Source organism: Antedon bifida, chromosome 10, assembly GCF_963402885.1.
Source record: "Antedon bifida chromosome 10, ecAntBifi1.1, whole genome shotgun sequence".
In the NCBI taxonomy this organism is placed as follows: Eukaryota; Metazoa; Echinodermata; class Crinoidea; order Comatulida; family Antedonidae; genus Antedon; species Antedon bifida.
The window spans coordinates 1,674,753-1,700,816 of record NC_136235.1 but is presented as its reverse complement, the minus strand read 5'-3'; the positions used below and the strand labels follow the sequence as shown (position 1 = coordinate 1,700,816).

Sequence of the window (26,064 nt, the reverse complement as noted above, 5' to 3'; positions counted from 1 at the left end):
AATATAAATTGTCATTAACGACCACATAAGTCTATCTAAACAGTCTCAACAAATTTGAAACCATGATCCCAAATTCAAACACATTCTGAAATGAATACAATATACACTCTCCGAAAATTAGACTCCCTGAAAAGAAACTCTCCCAGAATCTGCTTGTTCTCTTACTTACCATTTTAACAAAACAATTAGGAAAGTTGACTTGACCAAATATTTTGTTAGCAAAAAAGGTTATCTAGAACTTACCTGACCGAGATCAAGAGTAATGGTGACGTAGTGAAATTGGTCACCATTTGATATTGATGGACTCTGCCACCATGAACTAGTACCATCTATAGCATTTGATATAACATGCCGATCCTTCTCATCCAGACTGTTTGAATCACATACAAGACACTGTGGATTACTTGTAGTTGTAGGCTGTTCATCTGGAATGATCTCAACTAATCGGCAATATGTTTCGGAACCGTTTACGCCGCATGTTGCATTTGTGGTGATTTTGGCATTGGTGGCAAGATTGAAGATATGTGGAAAGAGACCTGAAAGACACAAATAATTTAATATATGTTAAACGGTCCTTTCTGGATCCTTTATGCTCTTGAAGTTAGAAGCAAATATAATACTGCACAGTATCAGGTACTTTGGATTAAATTATTCTTAAGAATAAATTTGCTAATTCACTAAGTACTTCTTACTAGATGTTCACTTCAATTTCAAACTGTAGTTTTGTTTGTTTAAATCCAGGGTGATTTCAGGAAGTTTGAAGCTTTCTGCACCCTTGTAAAATCTGTACATAAAGTGCTATATCAGGCTTAACATAACCTTAATAGTGATTTTAGTTAATTGGATAAGTTGTTAACCAGTTGCACCATTTGTTACCAGTTGAAATATTTAAGTAATAATGGCTGTTGTATGGTAAGTGGGAGGTAGACTAGTTGTCTACTATTTTATTGTGTTTTACTAATCCTTATGACATAAAATTAACAATTGGTTGATTAATGACAATCAAACAGGTTGATTTAATTTGATTTATCTAAAATTTAACAAAATAGTAATTTTCAATTATTCCATAGCAACTAAATAAAACAAATGAATTCTTATCTAAAACAAATTCACTAATTGTACAATTCAATTTATTATCTATTCCCATTTGTTAACATCATATCAGACACAAATCACAAAGATAACAAAAATGACAAGTGACTGATGTTACAGAGAAGCATGGGCCCAAGATGGAAAAATAAATGAAGCTGATATTATATAGGTATTTATAGAAGTAAACTGTGTTCAAATAATTGTGTATTAAAAAAAACATGATTTAAAATTGATTACTCTGTTTTGAATTTTCTCAATTTTAGATACACTCCTTTAAATATTAATATTTAATGTGGTCTATGCCACAAACTTAAAAACAACACCTTCTACTTAAGAACAGGATGTTGGATAATGAAACACATCCATAGAAAACAGTGTCATTGGCCTATTTTGATATTCACCCAAAATTGGTAAAAAGCATCAAACCTTACTACTTTACATACTGTTGAAAAGATAGGCCAAATGTCACTCACTGGGGACATGAATTCAGTCATTGCTAAACAAGATCTAATTATACAACCCAATTCCCTGGGTGATGATAGTATAAAGGTGATTACAGAAGCTGTTACCACAGTAAATGATAGTTTTAAGGCCATTTATTAACCCATGGGACTTACAGGACCTTGCACATGGTATAGTGCAACAGGCTCAGAAAAAACAAGGTTTTAGCTTTTAACAGTATTTTACAAGAACAGTATTGCTGGAAATACTTTTCAATAACAAAATTTGAGATATGAATTGCAAAGGAAAATTGAAATGATATAATTGAAAACTTTATATGCTATTTCTCACCTTAACGATAAATATATTCACTATCAATTCGAGATGTATTTTTTTGTATATCAAAAAAACTGGGAATATATATTGCATCTGTAGTGGGTGACAGAAGATATGAACTATTGGGAAATCCCATGAATATAATGAAGCAAAGTATTATAAATAGAAAAAGAATTTAATTTTAACAACAATACTAGCACTGCTACTTATACTACTGTACTGTACTATCTATACTTGGCACATGCAAATAAAAACTGACTGACTGTTTAAAATACAGTAGGAGTTAACATACTGTAAATCTTCACTCATAAATCTTGAAATGATAAAAACTATGGTTTGTTTTTGTTCTAGATACTTCCTATGGTATTTATTGGTGCTGTGTCAGACATTAGCTGTTTCCTCTCATCAATAAATACATTGCTGATTGACATTGATGTGACTGTTTTTGTCTTAATCATTGTTGTCATCTATTGATTTATTTATGATTCTCAAATGAAAATGTAATATTTGGTGATTTTTGTTGTCATTGTATAGGAAAGATGCTTTACTCTCATTATCTCATCTTTTGAATGGGACGTAAAGCATTGGTCCTGTGTACATATAGTACATGTAAAAGAACTCGGTACACTATTAGAAGGGGATTGTCTTCTGGTGTGCTGATCTTATTTTTTTTCCATTTCGTTATTGGTTATATTTTCATTTTGTTACTGTGTATTTTGCTCTATAATTTGCCTAATAAGAATTTCCTTAGTTTTAATTCAAGCTTGAGAACCAGAATAAATAATTTACCTTTGCCTTTTGATTGTTTTCCTAACATAGGCCTACCTTTTATGATAATTCCAGAAATTTTGTTTCTATGCCTTCCACAATTAATGTTGGTCACATGGATTTGGTTATTATTTATAGTGTAACAAAATTATCAATACATCAGTACAAAAACAACATTGTGATTTTGTTTACTCACAAAGCCAACGAGTATTTTTTATAATATCAATAAATATCTTGTATTGAAAGGCAGTCTTATAGTGAAAAGATAGAGTTTTGCACATTGTAGCTTACAATTTTTACATGTGAATACACTATTTTACAGTTTGAATCCAACTGTGATTGAAACTAAAATACTGTATACAGGCACAGACACCAAGGGCATAGGGTTAGACCTAACAATATGCTGCTGTCGAAATAATGAGTTCACACACACTACTGAAGGTTAATAGCAAAAGTGTTACCAAGAAGATCATTATAGAGATAATATCATCTGATAATAAATCTTAAGATCTAATAATATCAAACTTGCCTAAGGTGTGCCTATGAAATGTGGCAGATTTGTGATTTTAATCATGATTTGGGAACAATTGTCAAGTATGTTGAACTTTTCTTTATGCTAAAAATCACATAATCACAAATGCATCAATTTGAATCTGTATCTTTTAATCTTAGTAGAAAAAGGTCAAAAGTGTAAAGTTAAGTGAAAGACAAATAGAATACTGTACATACAAGAAATAAAGTATGAGAATTTCTTTATTACACTAATAAACTGCAATATGATATTTTTACAATTTAACAATGCTATGGATCTATCAAATTGGGCCTGCAAAGATATTATGTAGTTGTCTTTAATTTGGTGATCAAACAAATAATCTGTATGAGTTGAATAGGACAAATATTTTCATGAGTTGATAGATGCTATCCAATGAGCCAAGTTAAATACGACAGTCAGGCTTTCAACCAAATGAAAATACTCTCCACATTCAACAAATACAATCCACAGGCTTAGCATATCTCACAAATTTCTCAAAATTTGTCCACCATGAAAATAGAGCAGTAATGTAATCATTTTTTTTCATGGATCATTATAAAGCTTCATTTTAAAATAACTTAACATTCCTTTCAATTTTAGCTGAAGTTCGCCAACTGTGGCTACTAACCAGGGCAAGCATGATGGACAGTTAAATACATACTCAATGTAAATGTTTTCTTTAAATCTAACTTGTATATATAATGCTTAATAGTAGGTAGCCTGCAGCAGTGCCCATGGTACGTCTACAAATAGACTATACTACCTAAACGAGGTATACCTAAAGAGCAACGACCTATGAAATCATACATCTTTAACAAAAATACATTTCTGAGTAATTCCCATATGATTAGTAGAAGTATCTATCTACAGTTATCAGTTCATCAATTACTACAGTATATGAAGCTTATCTTGGATCACATCTAAGTTTGAGATTGTTGTCTGTACCAACTGTAGAGAACTAGGACTAAGTTTTCTACAAAGCTGGTCTTTATTATATTTATTATTACATATTATTATACAAGGTTTTACCATGAAAACAGGCATACAGTATTTACATGGTCTACAGATAATCTTCATTTTTCACTGATACAAGTTTGCAAAAACAACACATCCTGTAATTGCAGCCAATATATATATAAATATAATACTTTCATATAACTTTGTGTTGTAATTTAAATTAACTCTAAATTACATTTCTAGAATTGTAAATGTAGAATTCCAAAAACTAAGCTGATAGTCCTTGGTTGTGGTATTCAGATAAATTCAATGACTGGAACACTTCCTAATAATGGCAATCAAATAGCTTAATGTCAAAACCCAGGAAGTAGCTACCCACAACAAAGCTAAAAAAGACAATAATAACAACAACATAACTATACTACATATTTAAGCACTATATTTAGGGATTTAAATAGTGAGGTCAAAGGTATCAAGTCATTGGATTAAGTTGGAGACACGAAGAGCACAATAACCAGTACACTGCATTCAACAACCAGTAGTACAGTGTATAGTAGTACAAAACAATTATTTTCTTATCTGTACAAATGATGTAGGCTGTGTATATTATTACTGTATATGTCATGTCTGTTTTCACCTTTATTTTTTATATGACATAGGCCTACAAATGCAACATTGTAATATAATTTCAATTTATAATGAAATATTTGTATGAGTTTCTGACCTATTTCAATATGAACTCAACAACAAGAATTCTCTATGTAAACAATCTTTACAACATTAAGATAATGAAAAGTTAATTATTTCCAATACTATGCTACTATACTTATACACTTGTGTTACTAAATAGTAATAACTAGTGTACTGTTTTTCTTTGGTAAATTTACATAAAAGAGAAAAGATAAAACAGAAGGATTCAAAAGTACTGTACAATATTCATGAGAAGACAAGGAATTTTATAATAAAATGAACAATTTAGAAGTGACATAATACACCATTCATTGATTAACATGTAATGATACTTCCTTATTTTGGTTTGGTTCATTAACCACATTCCAGACTTCAAGTACTCACTGTCTGCTAATGTTAATAGATTACAAACTTTTCATTTACTTCATCAAAACATAATACTCTCAAACTAATTTTTTCCATTTCATTTGAAATAAAAAAAAAAATGACACAATATTTTGCTTAGGCCTATTATGTTTTGATGAAGTGAATGAAAAGTTTATTTAATATTCCAGACTCCAAGTCTTCATCTGCCAATGTTAATAAATTATAAACTTTCAAAACATACTGGATAATAAGCAAAATATTTATGTTTAATAGGTATTTTAAAACCAGGAGACCTAGAAACTAGAAAACACAAAGAATTTGCAAATATTTACATTTTTAACAATTCAGAAAGTTGATTCTAAAAACTTTGTGCACACTGCGGTACGGTTGACGACGTTTCCTAATCCAACACAAAAAATGTATTAAAAAATACAATAATTAACAGTCTTTTTTTATTTTGTTGTAGATACTATAACATACAGCTTATAACAACAGCCTAAGGGAGCAGGGAGCTGAGAAACACGCCTCACACTGTTGGAGAAAACATGGTCAATAAAGGTTAAATAATAGCAATATCCTAACAAACAAATACTACACAATATTACTATTCAACTATACGCAGCTATCATAATAGTATAATATTAAACCTACAGATTACTTGCCACGATATCAACTATTCAATCAAAAACGAATTAAACACCTTTCTTCTTGCTATTCTACTAAGTAACAAATATGTTATGTGCGATTAAACTATAACTATATTTATAGTTCATGGTTAACAAGCAATAATAATTCTAATCAGAATTTGTTATAATCAAATATGATACTGTAACTGATTCGTATCAAAGAACTTTCCAGTTTAAATATATTTCAATGGAAGCACATTCAAATTGATTTTAACAAACTGATAAACAGTTGAGAGAACACTGTATATCATAGAGAAATAAACATTATTGTGTCCATTTAAAATTACTTTCTTTTTGTTTCATGGATAGAGCTGCTGGGCTGTTCCTGCCTAATTTCTTAAAAACCACCCTTCCACTCAACTTTACTCTCACACCCTAAAGCATGGCACTTCCCCGTACCTATAGCCCTGAACCTATAACAACTCAATTAAAATAATCTTTTTAACATGTTTGATTAATATTAAGGTTTATATTAAACAAATTGGGCAAACAATAGTTTTCCGGTACCTGCCAAATAGGCTATTGTCAAACTGAAGAGCTGGCAGGTCCATGCACCCATAGGTGATCAATGTCAGGATTGTTCTATAATTAACAAATTCTGAAAATATTGGTTTCCCCTATGTGGGCTCTTGATTTCTAGACAGTTTACTCAAGTCATTGAAACTTGAAACCATTTCTTTCTTTAGCTTGTAAAGAAGTACTACAGTATATACAAATTACCTTTTTTCACACAGTCTATACAATAAATGCCACCAGGCACACTTTTATCTTAACTGTCCCCAGAACTTCCATGTTTGTCTTCCAAGATTTTTTGTCTTTTTAATCTTGTTAGAAAGAAATATTTTGCTTGGTGTGACTTAAACAATGTTGCTTTATGAAAGTGTTAACACATTACACAATAGGAGAGTTCTGACTCTACCTTGGGGTTTGGCTAAAATACCACTTGGGTTTCATAACACTTTATGGTTATTCAATGAAAATATAAACAATACATTGGAAGTAGCACTCTTGCCCTGGGGCGTTTTCTTTATACCTATTAATTCAACAAAAGCATGCTAGTAATTTTCTAGTTTGAGTGATCGTTTTCTGCCAACTTAACACAAATAATCTTTTAGAACAACACTTACTTTTCAAATAATTTGTTCCTAATTCATGGTGTGTATAGCGCTTATACACTTTTAATGCCTGAAGATATTTCTGCTGTGTGATTTCACCATAAAGGTTTTTACCTCCAACCATGTCATATTTCCTTGTTGTACATCATTAAAATGTACTACTACTATAGTTGATCATTTTACAATAATTGTTTGTGGATGGAAGGGTATTTGCAATAAACATCAAGCGAGTTATTCAATTGTAGGCCTTGATTTATTAAATACCATCTTTAAGTGTGGCCTATCTGGTTCCAGTGAAGCAACTGATCATTATGATTACACAGGCCTAAAGTGGGAGAACACCCTCCCATTTTCCTTTTCAATAAAGTTGCCTGAAAGAGTTGCACCCTAAAACTGTGGCAATATCATGCACATTGGAAGTTGTTGTGACATAAGAACAGAGCATAAAACATCTTCTTCTAGTCATTACTATAAATCAGTTAAACATCTAAACACCATTGACATTTCCAATTGATACTCTGAGATCTTTTCAATAAATTGTTCTTGAGCTTTTCTTTTAATGACTATCATAAAATCATGGTTGACATTTGAACACAATATTAATAATTTATTATCTACAGTGGTGCTACAAAGTTTCATGAAGAGAATATAGTCCAATTAAAACTCTCAGACGACAACAACAGCACAACATTGATGGCAAACTTTGTGGATTTTTGTGTACATTACTTCTTGATAAATTACAAAATAGCTTTAAACGAAAAAAAGAGGTCCTTCACAGCCCAAAAAAATCTTCTTCATTTGTCACAAATTTGTCTTTTCAACATACATTTATTAATATGAAGATATGTCTGTGGGTTCACTTGTACTGTGGCAACATAAAATTACATCAGGTTGAATTCATTCACAATTAAATTATTATTTTGACATGTTGACACCTGTTATGACAAGTATTATGTTAATTAGTGAACATGTGCAAATACCAATAACAGCAGTTATAAAAATAAGTTTATACTCACGGGTGTTTATTCTATACCTGTAGGCACTTGTATATATGGATATTACTTAAGTTGATTTGCTATTTATTTGTATTCATTGTTTTTCCTTAATAATAAATTTAATTTTTCACCATGTGATTGTCATTTAAGAAATGCCATTTATAGTTGGTTCATTTTCAGTCAAGTTTCTGCATTAAAGAACCTGTTACTAGACTGCTCAAATTTGTTAATACAGGTACTGTAATTTAACTAAATGCTTTTAACAACTAATTCCTATCACATTTTATTTGACATTAAAAGGTTAAAGGGACACAACTGGAAAAGATCCACTGGGGAAAAATTATGACCTTCCTCTGACACAAGCAAGGCAAAGGGTAGAAGGGTTAGATGGAGGTTGCTAAATGTTGGTTTGATGTATTCCACATTAAACATCTTGGATATTAAATTAGCAATAAACTACTTGTTCCTCTACATAGTTCACATAATAAAATTCAAGTAAATCAATAATTTCAACAAAATAATGAGAAACATCAAACCAACATTTCCCCTGAAGACTACTGATCAACACTGTTTCAGCTTTGAATTCTCAGTAATTTGATCATGAACACCTGAATGTTTACATCAATACTATCCTATAACCCTGTAATTTTTTGAACAGACCAGAATTGAACCCTGGACCAGAAGGTCTTCATAACCAAAGTACATCAAGCAAACACTTCAAATCTAATATCATAATAATTCACTTAAAGCTTTTTATAAACAAGTAATTGCAATCAAATTAAATAACATGTGTTCGTACCACACCTGAAAATTACACATTTAAACCAAGTTTACACCTTTATAACTTAATACTTAAAAAGTATGCAAACTTAACAGTGTACACAAGACTCAAACTATAATAGAGGTACTTGATGCAATGTAAATAAGTACTTGTCAGTTGTGATGATGTTGTCAATATTACATGTTTGTTCAATTCATCATAGGCTACATCCATCAAAGTGTAATAAAATAATTAACCACTTTTTTGACTGCAGTCAACAAAGTATGCAATTACTTGATAAGCTCCATTATATTCGCATCCAGCCAACAAAGATCTGTGAAAAAAAAACTGGGTATGGAAGTTTTACAGATGCCTAGCATTAGTCAAGAAGACGGTTGTAGCAAACATTGAGTCATTATCAACTTTTACTTCATTCTGTTTTTGGAAACAGAAAACCAATAAGTTTCAGACTGTAAAAACAATCCCCATCAGGGGGATATCAGATGTAATTGATTTGTTTGCATTTGATGCAGAACAAGTAACTCTGACAGAACACAATTTAACTCTAATAGAGACAACAAGAATGTGTAAACACAGCTAATGAAAAGTAAAATCGCTGATGATTTGTACCATCAGCAGTAAGAAAGTTTAAAAGGTATTCATGGAAAGGTTGTGTCAACATCTACAGGAATCTTAAGTGACCTAGAAAAAACATTCTGAATTAATAGTCAGGCAGCATTTGTCACTATATTAACTTTACTTCATATATTTAGCCAAGTTTGATTTTTCACTTTTAAGTGATCAAGGACATCACAACGAACAACTTCCAACTTGTTGTCCAAATTCTAAACGCGTTTTTCATTCGCTGGGGGCGCTTTTTCAAAATGGCCGCTTATGTTATCAAGTACTTATATCTCAGCAACCACTAATCGTAGAGACTTGGTTTTAGTCTTAAAATGTTCGTAAGGTACATAATTCTATTCACTATAATGGAACATTTTGCCCTAAAATTACCGGAAATACTATTTCTGACCATTTGACCTTTGACCTGATCTTATCATATCTCAATAACTATTGGTCAGAAAGAGTTGATATTTATCCCAAATTGTTCAGAAAATACATGTTTCTATTTGCTTTAATGCAAAGGTTTGTTTCAAAATGGCCGGAAAAACCATATCTGACCTTTGACCATAACCTGTGTGATATCCACAACATGTTGGTTATAGATAACATTTTTCGACAGATTGCTCAGAACATCCATATTTGTAACACATTATTGATTTTTCAATTATTGATGCTTTAAAAAATTCACTTAAGCTTGGAAATTAAAGTTTTAAAATAAATAAGAGCCACTCATTATCTCCATACATAATCCTAGCCTGTAATTGGCTGAAAGTTCAAGCAGATTAGATTTCATGAGTTTAAATGGTAAGTGTTTTGTGGTAACATCCGATGATTTCAGTCAAACGAATGAAAAGCGAGACCAATTAGGAAAAGAAGCATTGGATAAATTTCACGAATGGTTGAAAAACCGTAAAATTTTGGGACCCTCAAAAGAAAAACAACTTCTCGTATTTCAAGGATGTAGGAGCAGTGGTGAAAACCAAAATTAAAGGTCAACTAGCAAAAGAGAAAGCTGCTGTCTAGATTGTTAGTTGTGGCGAAGAGCAGGCCAGAGTTCGCTCTAAAGGATGTCATAGTTCAATAGCACTCCACCATCAAATTTCCATCCAGATGGAAGAATGATAATGCTTTCTGGAAAATCCAAGGTATTGCAGTCAATAACAGAACTCCCTCTACCAGATAATGTCAGCAGGCCTGTACAGAAAGATGATACAAAAGCAGCATCAATCCTAATTATTGATGGAATGTGTGTCGTCAATATGGTAAAGAAGGTGTCCGATAAGTTCAATGCTTCTGACTTTGCATCTGAATTTGTTAACCTGATTGTTGGTATGAGCAAACCATATGATGAAGTTCGTCTTTTATTTGATCAATATCTATCAGGATCTTTAAAAGAATCTACACGAGATAAGAGAACACAGAAAACAACTACCATTCACTACCATGTCAATGACAACACTGAGATTAAGAACATTAAGACATTTTTATCGCACATAGAGAACAAAGCTGAACTTACAAAATACCTGTCAGAGAAGATACTTAATCACTTCAAGAACAACACGAAGAAGGTCCTAGTAACACATCACACGTCCATGATGGCAAACTGCAATCTCTCAGAAATTATCATGATGCCAGAGATGACACACGGACAACACACATTGGAAGAAGGGGACCAACTGGTCTTATTGAATGCCTTTGATTGTATGAACAAAGACCCAAGTGCCAATGTTGACATATTTTCTGTAGATACTGATGTCTTTATCCTTTTAACAGGAAGCTATCCTCTACTTCCTCCAATGACCACATTTTGTAGGAAAAGAGGGGAAAAAATACCTATATGGGAATGCTATTACCGACTTGGAAAACAAATATCAGCAGCACTGATTGGATGGTACGCATTTAAAGGTACAGATAACACGGGTACATTTGCTGGAAAAGGAGTGTCCGCCCATTTCAAAGCACTTATGAAATGTGACGATGAAATACTAGATGCATTTGCTGTATATGGACTGACCTCTGAAATACCAAATTGGATTTTCAGGCAAATGGAAAGATATGTTTGCATATTATCAGTACTTCTAAGATCAAGGCAGATTTATGTCACAGACTTGAGATGGATGTTATTTGCACAGAAAGGCAAGGAAGGACAACAATTACCTCCAACCATAGGAACTCTTAGACCACACGTGGAAAGAGCATACTACATGTCTATTGTATGGAATTCATCATGCAAGCCAACTCTATCTATTCCACCAGCAACTGACTACTCCTGGCAACGAGAAGATGGTCACTTGAGGCCGGTATTTTGCAACAATCCACCAGCACCAGAAGCTCTTCTAGAAATTCGTTGATGTACCTGCAATGGTTCATGCTCAACAAATCGCTGCAGTTGTAAGAAAAACAACTTGCTCTGTACTGATGCATGTGAGTGTGGTGATGGATGTGAGAATACAAAGGACACAAATGTAGAGCTGAACTTTATTTACTGGAGAGGGTAATCTGACTATCATCAATATTTATGGTATGTACTTATTTATTATAACAGTTCCATTGGTGATTTGAAATATTGATTTTGGAACAAGGGATATCATCAACAAAACCACAAGTACCGGTACAAGTTATAAACAATACTAGACAAATCTATAGTTTCTCAGTTGTGGATATTACATGCATTAGGGCAAGAGGTCAGATATGGCATTTCTGTTTGCTTTAAAACAAAACATTTAATTACAGTAAATATAAAAAGGCATACTGCGAACAATTTGAAACAATTTTTAAGTCTGTGTGACCATTAGTTACCGAGATATGATGATAGAAGGTCAAAGGTCAAATGGTCAGAAATGACATTTCCAGTCATTTCTGGTCAAAATGTTCCATTAGAGTAAATAGAAATATCTACCTTACGAACATTTTAAGATTAAAACCAAGTCTCTACGATTAGTGGTTGCTGAGATATAAGTACTTGATAACATAAGCGGCCATTTTGAAAAAGCGCCCCCAGCGAATGAAAAACGCGTTTAGAATTTGGACAACAAGTTGGAAGTTGTTCGTTGTGATGTCCTTGATCACTTAAAAGTGAAAAATCAAACTTGGCTAAATATATGAAGTAAAATACAAATGCTGCCTGACTATAAGGGCCTCAATTAATTATTAGTACAGGGATCTGGATAAACTGTGTTAATAATTAGTATGGGGAGCTTCTTCAAAATATTTTATAGTTCGGTCAGCTGCAAGTGAATATTAATGATAGGTCTACTGTACAGTATGCCAATAACTTCACCAAGGGTCTGTTCAGACCTACGGAGTTATGCTTTTGTATTGTACGCAGCGTACAACTCCATAGGTCTGAACCAGGAAAAGATTAGTGGAAGCCACTTCGTACGACACTGATCTTTTGTTCGTTACGACAGCTCAAGGTACAAGATTAGTTAGGCGAATCTGAACACTTTTCTGTTACGACGCTAATTATAATATGACATTGCTTGCGATACGAAAGCATAACTCCATTGTCTTGAGTTAAAATATAAATCTTCAACATAAGGGAAGGTTTTATATTAAACTTAATTCGTACTTTAATTTGGTTGCGTGTTTGGAGTAATTTAAAGTATATGACAAACCATATCAAAACATCTGATTACTTTTCTAGAGAAAAGCCATATGAACACTTAGGGAGACCAAAATATATTGTTTCTGTTTCGCCTACTGAAATGGTTGGTAGTTGGCCATGACTCGGTACAATGTACACAGCCTAGGATACCTGCTGTTATGTCAGCTAAACTCCTGCAAGAGACCACATCAAACAGATGGATTGCAGACCTACGACTGCATTTCATTAAGATACAATTAATTAGAGTAATCATATAATTATTAACAATAAAAATATTGGTTTCAAGTAACATATTCAGTAAATGTGATGTTTTCTAGTATTAAACAAACACAAAATCCACTGTATAATAATAATTCATACATTTTTATACCTGATGTGATTGTGAAATATATCAAAATATTACTACTGTCAATCCCATATGAATGTGCATACTATAAATTGTCAGAATCCAGTAAAGAGTAAAAATTAATAATTAAAGCTCTGTCTACACTATCAAACTAGTGTGATGTACCCAGTGATATGCTCAAACAAGGTAGTGATATGATGTCATCTTGTCCATATATAGGCACATCACATTTTGTTGTCACATAAGGTTTGATAGTGTAGACAGAGCTTTAGATTATCAATACAAGTATTACAGCAGTAGCTTTTACATAAATATAACAAAATGTGGGGATTTTTTTAGAATTAAATTACATCAAATATAGTATTCAAATAGTGTCCTGTTTACTGTACCTCAAGTAAACCATTATTGTTGATAACCAACCCTATGGGATCCTAAAACAAGTCTATCATCTGTGTTCTCACCTTTTGTGACATTACATGTCAGAGGTCAAGAGTTTTGAAATTCAAGTTTTTATGATGTTAGTGAGCAATCACTCACCTCTTTCTTAATAAAGTTTCTGCCCTGGGAAATGCTGATGTTTTATTGAATAATGAATTTCAATTTCAGAAACTAGGACAATCCTAAATCATAGCTTCTATATTGATTAATAAACTTATCAGTGGCAATAACATAGAAACAATGTTCACACATTTATCCTCTAATGTATTCTCTTAAACACAAACATGATGTGAGATAATCACAATTGTCAATTAACATCAATTAACGTTAGTTTAAGACAATATATTGCAAGATTTCACGGATTACTACCATTATAACCGATAGGGTTGCTTAACAGAATTTCCTCTTTTTGTAAATGTTTTGTCTATTGGGCTATTGTCTGGTTATCCAGGTCCGGCAAGCAAGGCAAAAAAACTTTAAATCGCTAACTGACACCATATTAATCGAAATATGGTGAATCTAAACTTCAGAAAAAATTGAATGAACTTTTGTTTTTTAGTTACTTTATACTTAAGTGACAGTCAACCTAAGTGTATGTCTAGATGGTTGAGAAACTTCTGTTAAGTATGTGTTTTTGTACTGTTTATTCTATGGATATAAGAAGTCAGAAATACAGAGTAATGAATGAATAAACTCCTGTGTATTGAAAATAGCATATTTGTAGCACTATGGTCATAACTTGTGTTTATATCTTTGGTGAACTATCCATACAGTCCAATTACCTAGGATGATGATTTCTGGTATATATAGCAACAACTCTACTATATCAATATTGATAAAATTCCAACTGCCACAAAAAAATGATTAAAAACCTAACCTACAGAATGTTAATAAGATTTTAATGTCAACATCTGTGTTCCATCTCTAACCTAATATTCCAATAACACCCTTTAAAATTGCATTATTTGTTGATGGCCGGAAACCGGGGTTAATAGGGTACTACATTATCTTTTCAAGACATTTAGATTTTTTCATTTTTAGAATGAATGAAATGTATCATTTGATGATGTGTGTCTCAAAAAGAATCAATATATAATCTTTTTAAAAAGTGATTAGTAGGAGTGATATTTGGCAGAATCTTGGGAGTCTAAAATAAATGGTACCTGAAATTTCTACCTAAATCTAAATTATAAAAATTTTTGAGAATTATTAGACTTTAATATTTTCACTAGATTTCACTTATGCAATAAAATGTAGCTTTGTACTTGGAAATAATTTAACTAGACCCCGAGTGGGGATTTCACTGCAGTGGGGAATTCGCTGAACTACAGTTAGTGGGGAATTCGCTGAACTGCAGTGGGGAATTCACTGAATTGCAGTAGTGGGGAATTCGCTGAACTACAGTGGGGAATTCGCTGAACTGCAGTGGGGAATTCGCTGAACCACAGTGGGGAATTCGCTGAACTGCAGTGGGGAATTCGCTGAACTGCAGTGGGGAATTCGCTGAACTGCAGTGGGGAATTCGCTGCTGCTGAGTATTTTAAATCCCCATTTCTGCAGCTTTACTAGATCATGAACCTTATGAAAGGAATTCTTTAATCAAAGCTAGATTCTTATCAGGATGAGCATGAAGAGGGCAACTTGATTGATGAGTCATTATCTAGCCTAAGAACTCCTTAGGGGGTTGTCAAAAACCAGGATCTCATCTCAATATCTCACTTGCAAAATATGACCTATAATCCTGGCTATCCCTACCTCCAAAAGCAAAGCATTTTGATAAAAAAATAAATTAAGTAATATGGAATAAAAATTGTTTTAATGGTCATTATTGTTTTGTTTTTTGTTTGTTTTTTTTTGCTTTTTGGAGCAATGTTAGCTGCAATTAAATTGAAGAATCAATTTGAACTATACCTCAGAAGGTATGTAAATGGTGTGAACGTTTTATCTTTTTATCATAATTTAACATCGAAGCACCATCTTGAACCTAGACTAAAGCAACTATGAATGATCACAAAATGAGTAAAAAATAAGCTGCAACACAACCTTTGTTATAAAGTAAACTTACACCCAAGCTGGTTTAAAAGAAAACTACGATTTTCCATACAAACAGGCCCATTTATTGATTATATATTTTGGAGAGAAAAAAAAGAACTAAAATGAAAACAGCGGCAAATAAAAACAAATCCAAACAACTTGACAATAGATTTGTATCCATTGCAATACTATTGAATCCATTTACCAAACTAGAAAGAGGTCGTTCATAGGTTATCATTTGTGTGTTAGTTAGATACACACAATATAAATGTAATCTAAAGTCAATCAACAAGCAGTCCAATTTATTCTATAAACGAACTAATTCAAGAAAGGATGTGAACAAAATCATTTTTTAAAACATAGTAATAGGTAGGTCTACAATTTAGTCTTTTATAAAAAATGCATCTAAAATGCAAATCTTCATAAATTCAAATTTTGTAACAATACGCATCACAGCCACTATGGTTGTTGCTCTTTCTTTATACCGAAGATTGATTACAAAAGTACATGAATGGAACAATCTAACAGTCATTCATCCATTTCTCAACAATCAATTAAACCATGGAGGGTTTTTCCTCCATGATTAAACATAAACTTTAAGTACTTTTTTTAATACTGTTAATATTTAATGATTGTTGACATTATTTTTATATGTGCACGGCCCAAGGGAAGAACAACCATGCATAAATGTTAAAGAAGTTAAAAACAACTAAAATCTATTATTCATTTAAAACTACACATTTTATTTCAAAATTACAGACTTCAATCCTATTGACACAAAAACAGAGCATAAGGGGAGGTTCTGTAACTAAATACAGGTTAAATTTGAAGAGCTCAAATAAATTTACAGATATTTTTATCATACATAACAATGTTGACCATGACCTATTGACCAGTGTTAGGGGATTGAGGGGGAGTGTTTGTATTTCGTGACTACATGCTTCTATAATTTACACGTTTTAGCCTCTCACAAACAAGCTTTTAGTTTTCTCACTCTATGTGACATCATCACTTAAGGGTGCACATGATTTTGATCAATAGATAACCTGATAGGCCTGGCTACCCTAGATTGCAAATCATGGTTCACAAAAACATATAAAATGCATCACATAAGCATAGTTCATCATTTTTTACAACCAATTTGAAATTTAAAAAACACAAAAGACTGTCACCTGACCTTCATCCTATTATACCCTTTATTTCTGTTTTGAATGATGATGGTTCAAATTTCTGTACATTGCCTGACTAGTATTTTATTAAGATATTGAAAAAAAAAACACAAAAAAATCAATCAATTTTATCGCCTAATAATACTTAATTTTTCAAATATGAACAAAATTGCAAAATTATGATAATTAATCACTTATGCTAATTAATTAGGGCCACTTGTTAATCCAACCTGTAAAAACAAATTCAGTAACTTTTAAAACACTAAAGTAAAGTAGTTGTAAATAGAATAAACATCTCAGCGATGGAGTTAAGTAAACTAACTCCAAGACAGCGTGAGGCAGTACAGTAACATTGGGTTATTGTAAAGAGAATGCGTGAACATGCCATAACAAAACTTGTCCATTTTCATAATCTCATGTGGTTTCTAAAGCTTTAATTAATGGTCAGGGCAAATTATTCTAAATGAAAATCAATCCAAACAAATCCTACGACGCCTTGTATTGACCAGCCCTTAGGTATAGGGCATGTCACCTCTGTGGTGTGAGTAAAGCTCCAGGCCTAAGAGGACTGAAATACCAGTAGCTTGCTGGTAAGCTGAATTGGCCCCCTTAAGGATGTTTGTTTTGAACTTAATATTCAGAAGGTTTGCACTCAATATACACCACTTTGATACTAAAGCACCACTTTCTAATTTAATTGCCTGTCCATAATAATTTGAATCAGTTTACAATGAGTACCTTTACATGTTTGATGGGTAAATTTGCTGGCCCTTTTTAAAGATTAAAGGTTTAGTTGTGGATTTATCTAAACACAAGCCATATTATGTTTGAAATCTTTGTCACCTATGCAACGATCCAATTAACTTTCAAAATGATTACCTTACAATAAAACAACCTGACGTATGTGTTTTGTCGGATCCAGGATTTAAAGCCTGTTTAGCCCCGCCTAAATCCGTGCCTGTTTTTTTTTCTAAAAATGCATACCAAAAATAGTGTTAAAGAACAATAAGATTACAAATAATAAAACATAGGGTAAACTCCAAATAAAGAGAATAAAAATTGATGTCTCAATCAATGTCTCTTTATTTGTAGCCACCTAAATTTTATTTTATCTGAAATCTTCAGTGGATCGTTAGTAACTTAAGATAGCTATCATAAACCCACTTGCAGTCAATTAACAACAACTTGTCATTTTATGGAATAATTCTGTGTATTGCTGAAAAACACAAGTAATATATTTAAGTTACTGTATTTTTATGTGTGAAATGGTGCTAGAAACTATATATTATACTTGTGTTGTTGTGTGTCAAAATTTACACACTAACACAATTGGAGTAATGTCGGCATCTTAGAAATACCGTACCCATGAGCCACGATGTCTACTTGCCCCCAATGAAACACAAGAAAAAAGAGCTTCAACAATTAAAATGTAGGCTACATACAATAGATCTAAAGCATATCCATGTCCTACTTAAAAATTAATGAAATGAGAAATATCACACATTTGAAAACAACTCAGCAGATCTTAAAATAGATTAAAGTGTACCTGAACAAACAAACCAACATAGACAAAGAAACACACAAAAGTGATATTTATTAGCGAAAACCTCTTTCTTTACACCTAGCCATGATCTGACATTTGAGCAGAATGTAAAAGAAATTAAATCAGTATCAATTATCAAAGCAAGGTTGGATTACAAATTCTATTTCTTAGGTTTTTCTTAAGAAAGGTACCGGTATCTGCATCTAGACCCCATTTACACTTACGATTTAGGCCGGCCCTGGGTCGGCCCTGGGTCGGCAATTGATAAGTGTAAATACTCCAAAAAGTTAGGCCGGCCCTGGGCCGGACGCAGATCTGGGCCACCTCTCCAGGTAGGTTCAGGAGCGGCTTTTACGTTTTGGGCCGGCTTACGCAGTGAACCGTGAACAACGTTTGACCTTTTTATGAGGTGGTTGTTATGACGATCCGACATTCTCGGTACATACCTTCTTTTTCGCGCGACAATTTGTTTTCTTCATCATTTATATTCCGTAGTTAAATTTATTTGTACCAATTTTTATAAGATGTCTGAAAATCGTGGTTCCAATTGGACATACGAGGAGGTACTTGGGTTGATATTTTGTAAAATGAACCTCCTCTTCATTATCCTCATCTGTGACTTCTTTCAATAAAGTATTCCTCCGCTTGTTTCGCATATACATAAAATACAGCCATATATATATAAAACAGTGGGGTTCATTTTGTTTTTTAACGGGACGGGACAAAAAACAACAACAGTATAAATATAAAATGGTCGGTTCGCGCGGAAAGTTGAATTGACGAATCGAGCGAGAAAAATGTAAACAAACTGTACTTCGTATCCCAGCATGCAATGGTACTTCCGATAAAATTATTTACGACCAGTAATCTGCGTCGGTAGTGTAAACGCTCTGGGCCGGCCTAAAAAGTAAATATTTGCAACCGGCCCAGGACCGGCCCAGGACCGGCCCTGGACCCAAACGAAAGTGTAAATGGGGTCTATGTTCACACGCACTAGAGTTAAGCGTGCATAGAATGGATTTAAGCTGATCCGAATCATATCAGAGTTATATCTAAGGAAATTAATGTGTTGTTAGCTCTCTATAAATATCAAGTATCATGTTAACTTTGATGGTACATAAGTACATCCAATGTACACACACATTTGAATGCAGAACAAGTTATATGTACAGGTATCTGCATTTTATAAATAATAAATATACTTCAATACAAATAAAAAGGAAACTACAAATAGAGAAAAGAATATGTAAACATGCTACAGTAATTATTAGAAAATCAAGTAAACACAGTCGAGTACAATATTACTAATTATTAGGTAATATTTTGGTTTGTATCCACAAAATAATTAGTTGCAAAGAATTCTTTTCTTTTTTTTAATTCATAAAAATTGTTATTTAAAACAAGTAGTACCAGTAAGTAGTAGTTCACCAATGTAAATGGGAAACTTTGATTGCAACAATACAATCAATAAAGGATTTGAAGTTTTGAAGTTGTAAAAGAATATTTTCTGCCAGTGTCAAAGATAGAAATGTTTACTGGAATTTCATTGGTGAAATGTGAAATTGAGGCTTCTATTTAAGTTTACAATTTTAAGTACAGTGTATTCAATACGAATGTACTATAAATAGTACAGTACACAATTGCAACCTTGATTATTTAATTTCTAACATGAAGGATAAATTATTTCAAACGTGACCCAGTCAAATTAATTGACCTTGTTTAAAAGGGTGTTTCTTATAAGTAATATTTTTCTATCAAATTTTAAAATTAAAGCAATCATTGTATTGATCCATGACACACAAGAGTGTGGGCAGTTGTGGTTCCTATGAATCAAGGTTTGATTCTGAAGGAAATAAATGATCCACAATGAGTCCAAAAAAAAGAAACAAATTAAGAACTGCATTGCTACAAAAGGAAAATATGGACAATTGAAAATAATCATGAAAAATAATTACAAAATTTAATATAAAAATTGAATTATTAATTTTTCTCTTTTCAAAATGTGCATTGTAAACACCAGGATCATTGCACCTCATTCCATTCAGCTCAACACGCCCTAATAACTCGCAATACTGATTAAATTAGTGTATCATTTTCTACAAAAAAATTTAAAAATTCCAGATTATGGTATAGTCTATGAGTGCCACTTACCTGGGTAAATTGACAATTCTTTCCAGAGTGAAAGATACAATACAATCCGAATTGTGTCTTCTTATGGTAGAAAAGTCACAACATACCACCGTTACCATTTCTTTTCTATACGGATCTGTTTGTATCTCTCAATTTGGAAGTAAGTGCTGTTTATTTTTTCTTTCAAAATTCAGATAACAAACAATTTTTGATTGTAGTGTTTCAAACACAAGAATATCTCATCTGTGCACCAAAGGGTTACATCTTGAGGGTAACCTGCTGATCACCCATTAACAGCTCAGTTGGACTAACTTGTCAATTTCTTATTGCATTAAATTGGTTTAGTGATAAATGAAAGAACAACAGTATTATTGAGTGTTAAGTTCACGCCGATTACCTTAAGTTCACAGCGTGGGAAACCAGTATCAATTGAACGCAGGACACAGTGGTCACCAAAATAATCACGGACATACGCTACGATTGAACTCCTTCGTTGTGACAAATTTGTATTCGTGATGAAAAATGATTTTTAAACTCTGGCATTAATACAAACAATTACTATAACATCCAAATTGCTCCAAAGTCAATGACATTAATTTTAAATTAGTTTATAATAATACACTAAAAAAATATAATTTACTGTACAATACACTATGCAGTAGCCTCAGATTGGACATGGAATATACACTATTAGTAGGCCTTGCTCTATTTTCTGCAGAATACATTTAATTTACCCATTTTCACAGATTTCCATCTTTTTCACCATTTATAAATCAATTTTGTTTTTGGTTTAGTTTGGAATTTCTTTCATATGCCTGTAAAATTATATAAACCCATTATTTGGAATTAAAAAAAAGGATTTCAGAGAAATTGACCAATTATTTGCATCGATTAATCTTAAAATCAAATGCACTACAATGCCATATTTTTAATTATAATTATTCTATAGTGATAGTATTTGTACAAATTTAGCATTTTCCCGAGAGAACCTTCCTTTTCACAAAGAATATTATAAATAACGATTGTGCTATCCTTATCTTTTATCAATAAAGCAGCATTGACTTTCTAACAAGTGTTCATTATTTAGTATTTTAGTTTTTTTAAATATATTTAACTATAAGTTAAATAATTGATTGTTAGGATTCATACTTCAGGTAGATTATCCTATAAATCAGGGCCCTAGGCAATACTATTCACACCATCGGAAATTATCAATTCACAGTTCAAAGTTATAAAAAGATTTAAAAATCATTATACAACAAGGTCAGGGGATTTTTTTGTGATTAGAGATATAGGTTGTCATTCCTTTTAATAAAGTACATTAACCAATACTGTCATTAATAGTAGAAGGAACATCTCACAAGATTTCACTTATACAAACACTATATTTGAACTTTTGGTAGAATTGTAGTTTTAAATTCTAGTTGTTACGTATGCAACCAATGTGTAATTAACTAGAGTCTAAACTCCACTGAATGGTGAACAAAAAATACATTTATGTACTCTGATGTATGTGATTCTTTAGTACACCTTTGATCCAAGAATGATTATTCTTGTTGTTTTAAAAACTTTTTGAGTGGATTTAAGTCTGATAAAAACTATGGTAACTATAAGCATACTACATTAGAACGGGCAAATCCAGTAAAAAACATTTTGCATCCGAGGATAGTATAATGGATGGTGTAATGTTTGGTGAAATGTTGTATTTGTGCTATGAACATGCAGACATGGAGAGTTTGACTGATGTATATTCCCACAGTCTCAGAGGCAAAGTAATCTGGATGGTAGTTTAATTATAAGCCAGTGCATGACCAGGACAATACAGCGATGAACAACGATAAGCATACAGTATACATACCATAGGCAGAATATCTGAATCATAGGACAGTCTCTACAAAATGGATTATGGCAGTAATCTTAGTGAAGATCGCATTGCTACTGATGAGAAAACTAGCTATGAGAAAATAATGGAATGTGCACGACCGAACCAAAATTACTTCCTAAACAAATTGCTGGGTTTAAAAATGTGTGACATCTCAAACAAATTATTATTTGATATATACTACATATTGTTTGGAGGTTTTCACTCCTGAGGACGATCAAAGCATATTGATCGAAACGTCGAGAAACTCAACAGTTCTTTTCAGAACTAACATTATTAGGTTGTGTACTGCAAACTTTATATCAACATATACTGTATTAATATTGAAATTGTACTATGGCTGTTTTTTTATTTAAATTTATTTAAGTTTATCATGAAGGGCCAGAGAACTAATGATCTTCCTTTGCACATACAAAAATATAAAAAAAAAGGAGAAGTAGAAGGTAAATAATTGTTTAGATCCATTTTTTGTCAAAGTGAATGACTATTACGTACGTGACAAAATTATTTTTTATATTTTTTCATCGGGGGAAAAAGGTCGTAAAAAACCAGAACATACTGTTAGAATTGACACAGTAGACTTCCCATAATAGGATGTCCATTCTTTCTATATAAATGAATAAGTGGTTGCTAATTATTGATAGGTAGTCTAGATGCAGGGCAATCCTATCTCTGAAATCTGTTCAAAGCTATAATTGTCTAAATTTGTATTAAACTTTGTTCGATCAAGGACACTGGATTCATTGTTTAAAATCAGACTTTTATCAGTAGGTCATAAAATATAAAAATTACAAAAGGATAGAGGTGTGAGAAAACAATAACTGAGGATTTAATTGCATGTGAGAAGGTAAGTCCGTAAATTCTGTTCTGTTTCACTGATTCTGAAATTCATTGAAAATCAGGTATTTCAAAATGAACACAATCAAAAGCTAATTATGAGAATTTATTTAACGTTTTCACCCTTATCAAATTTTGGATTTTTTCTATTGATTGGCTATATTTTTTCAAGAAATTGCTGGATTCTTTAAAAGAAATCCTCCCATTTATCAGAGTCAAAATTGCATGTTTGGCCCTATTTTTTAGACGTGAAGGGATTAACCCTAAATAAATCATTAAAAATTGCATTTATTGCAGACAGAATACCAATTGTTTTATTACAAATATTAAGTCATAGTATCTATGAGAGTTTATACCACCACCAACAACAACCAGGAACAATTATTAATATAGTAATCCAATTTACACTATATCACACAACAATATAGAAAAGTTTAACAACTTGTGGAGTGACATTTCTGTGATAATACCAAATGGTTCCAAATGTCTGCCCTTTTGTCATCTAACATATTCATTACAAGGTATTCATTATTAAAAGAATTTATTATTGAAAAGACTGAGTGATTATAGACAAGTGATTTGCTACAAAACAGCAGAGATCCGATGGAGGATTGGCAGTGAAGCATACATCTAAAGTATAAGCTAACTCAACTGCATAATGGGGCGTGCAAAATAAATTGACAGTGAAAGATACACCATTGAGTCAACATGAATAAACCTGTTGTAGATTCAAGATTCATATCAACTATTTAATTTAGAAAACGTGTTATTATCTCTTCCCACCTAAACAGTAAAGACCTGTGAAGTAATTGCTATTCAAAAATGAAATTATTGTATTTGTTCACAATTCTTTCACAGATGTATGAACTTTTAACATGGTTTTTAAATACTATTTTTGAAGAAGAAAATAGACTACAATACTAACAAGAATTAGAACATTTTTTTTGTTATACACTATAAAATAATTATATTGAGGATATATGTGCATTTTTTCTACAATTTGAGAACATCGAGCAAGAACAACAATTAAAAAATTTCAATAAAAAATTGTCCTGTTTTGTATCAACATGTTAAAATAACATCAATATGATTACACTTTTTTTCTTCTTAACTGGCTACCCGTCACAAGTTTTTTTGAAGGGAAACTTTGAAATTGTGTTATTTTAATTAGGCCTAGAGTTTTTGCCTCTTTATTATTAATATTTAAATATTTATTTTGTTACCTTAAAAGTAAAAAAGAAATAAATTGATTTTATTCAATTCTCTTTTTAAAAAAATGAAAAGAAATCGCACAGGGGAAAAATGACTTGATCTTATCTGAAATATCTGAAAAAGTTTTAACCATTTAATTACTGTTTGTTCAAATTACACACTATACAGACAGTGTTATTGCAGCCAAGGCTAAACCAGGAACTTTGCAAATGAAACAATGCCAACAATAATGAAATGGATTCTGTGGTTTTTTTGTATAGTAATCCCTGATAGTCACTTTATATGCTGATGTACTATTTTTAAAAAAGGAGATGAGCATTGTATATAGGTCACATCCAAGGATGTTTAGCAGGTGATGATACCACTTTAAAATTGGAACAAAAGTCATTTATTATTACACAAATACACTGTAAATATTTTCCTATTAAAAGTATTATATTTATTGAATATATTTTTCTTAATGATGTATTGTCCCCCAAAAACATGCAAAATAAAGATTAAATAAATCAGACTAAAAATAATTTGTAGTTTTAATAATGTGTATCACTTTCGCAAAAAAACGAAAACAAATAATGTTTTTACTTATAAAATAACATAATAAATGGTTTAAATTCAACCAAAAAGCCATTGGCTGGCAAATTTTTGCTTTAAATTGTACACTTTTTTCAGGTAAATACATTTTGTTTGGATCCAATTTTTCATCAAAGTGGATAACTATTATTTGACATTAAAATGGCATCTTCAACAAAAAAATTGTAACAATTATTTTTCAGGGGGACAATATATCTTTAAAATAAACATAAGGTTAAAAAAAGTACACACCATGGTCATAGGTGTATAGTATGATCATGCTTAAAAGTTAAGTACATCTACTTACAATTATCTCTTCGTTATGTTTTCATAGCTACTGAGCGTAACTGATGCTAATCCATGCTAACTTAATAGTCATCAATAATTGGTTTCTGCTTAAAATTTTAATCAAACACTAATAGATTTAAAGTAATTTAAATCCAGTATTACAACAATGGTCCAAGTTTACAGTTTCTAAGTAAATATTCCAGATTACTAAAACCGTATACCATGTGGCATTATTATATTGAGCATTTATTGTTTGTAGATATTAATATAATATACAGTAGTTCTAGTTGTATTAGTTAGTAAATCTCTATTATTCACGAAAGAACAGTACATATCAACGTTCAGGGTTGTAGTGAAATCTAGGGAATGGGTGTCAAAAAAAGTCATGGATGGATGAAACAAGGTTGGGTGAACCCTCCCCCCCCCCCCCCAACCCCTCTGCCCAGCACAAATCCTTTAACATGTTTTTCATTTAATGAGTGAAACCTTAATATCAAAGCAGATGTAGGCCTAATAAATTGAGATTGTATTAAAAAATGAGTTGGTTTTCAAGTTTGTGAAAGAAAGTAAACACAATTTATTGACAACAATAAAGGCCTATATGTTCAATATATAAACACTTTTTGATTAATTAATTTCTAAAACA

At 31.8% G+C, this 26,064-nt stretch overlaps 1 protein-coding gene across 1 annotated transcript in view; it reads right to left on the bottom strand.

Annotated features, from left to right (window-relative positions):
* Positions 1-26,064, bottom strand: part of LOC144854546 (laminin subunit alpha-2-like) — a 74,751-nt gene that overhangs the window by 48,325 nt on the left and 362 nt on the right. The window contains exon 2 of the mRNA XM_078712492.1: positions 244-536. Coding sequence (XP_078568618.1) covers positions 244-536 — 293 coding nt within the window. The remainder of the gene's footprint in view (positions 1-243; positions 537-26,064) is intronic.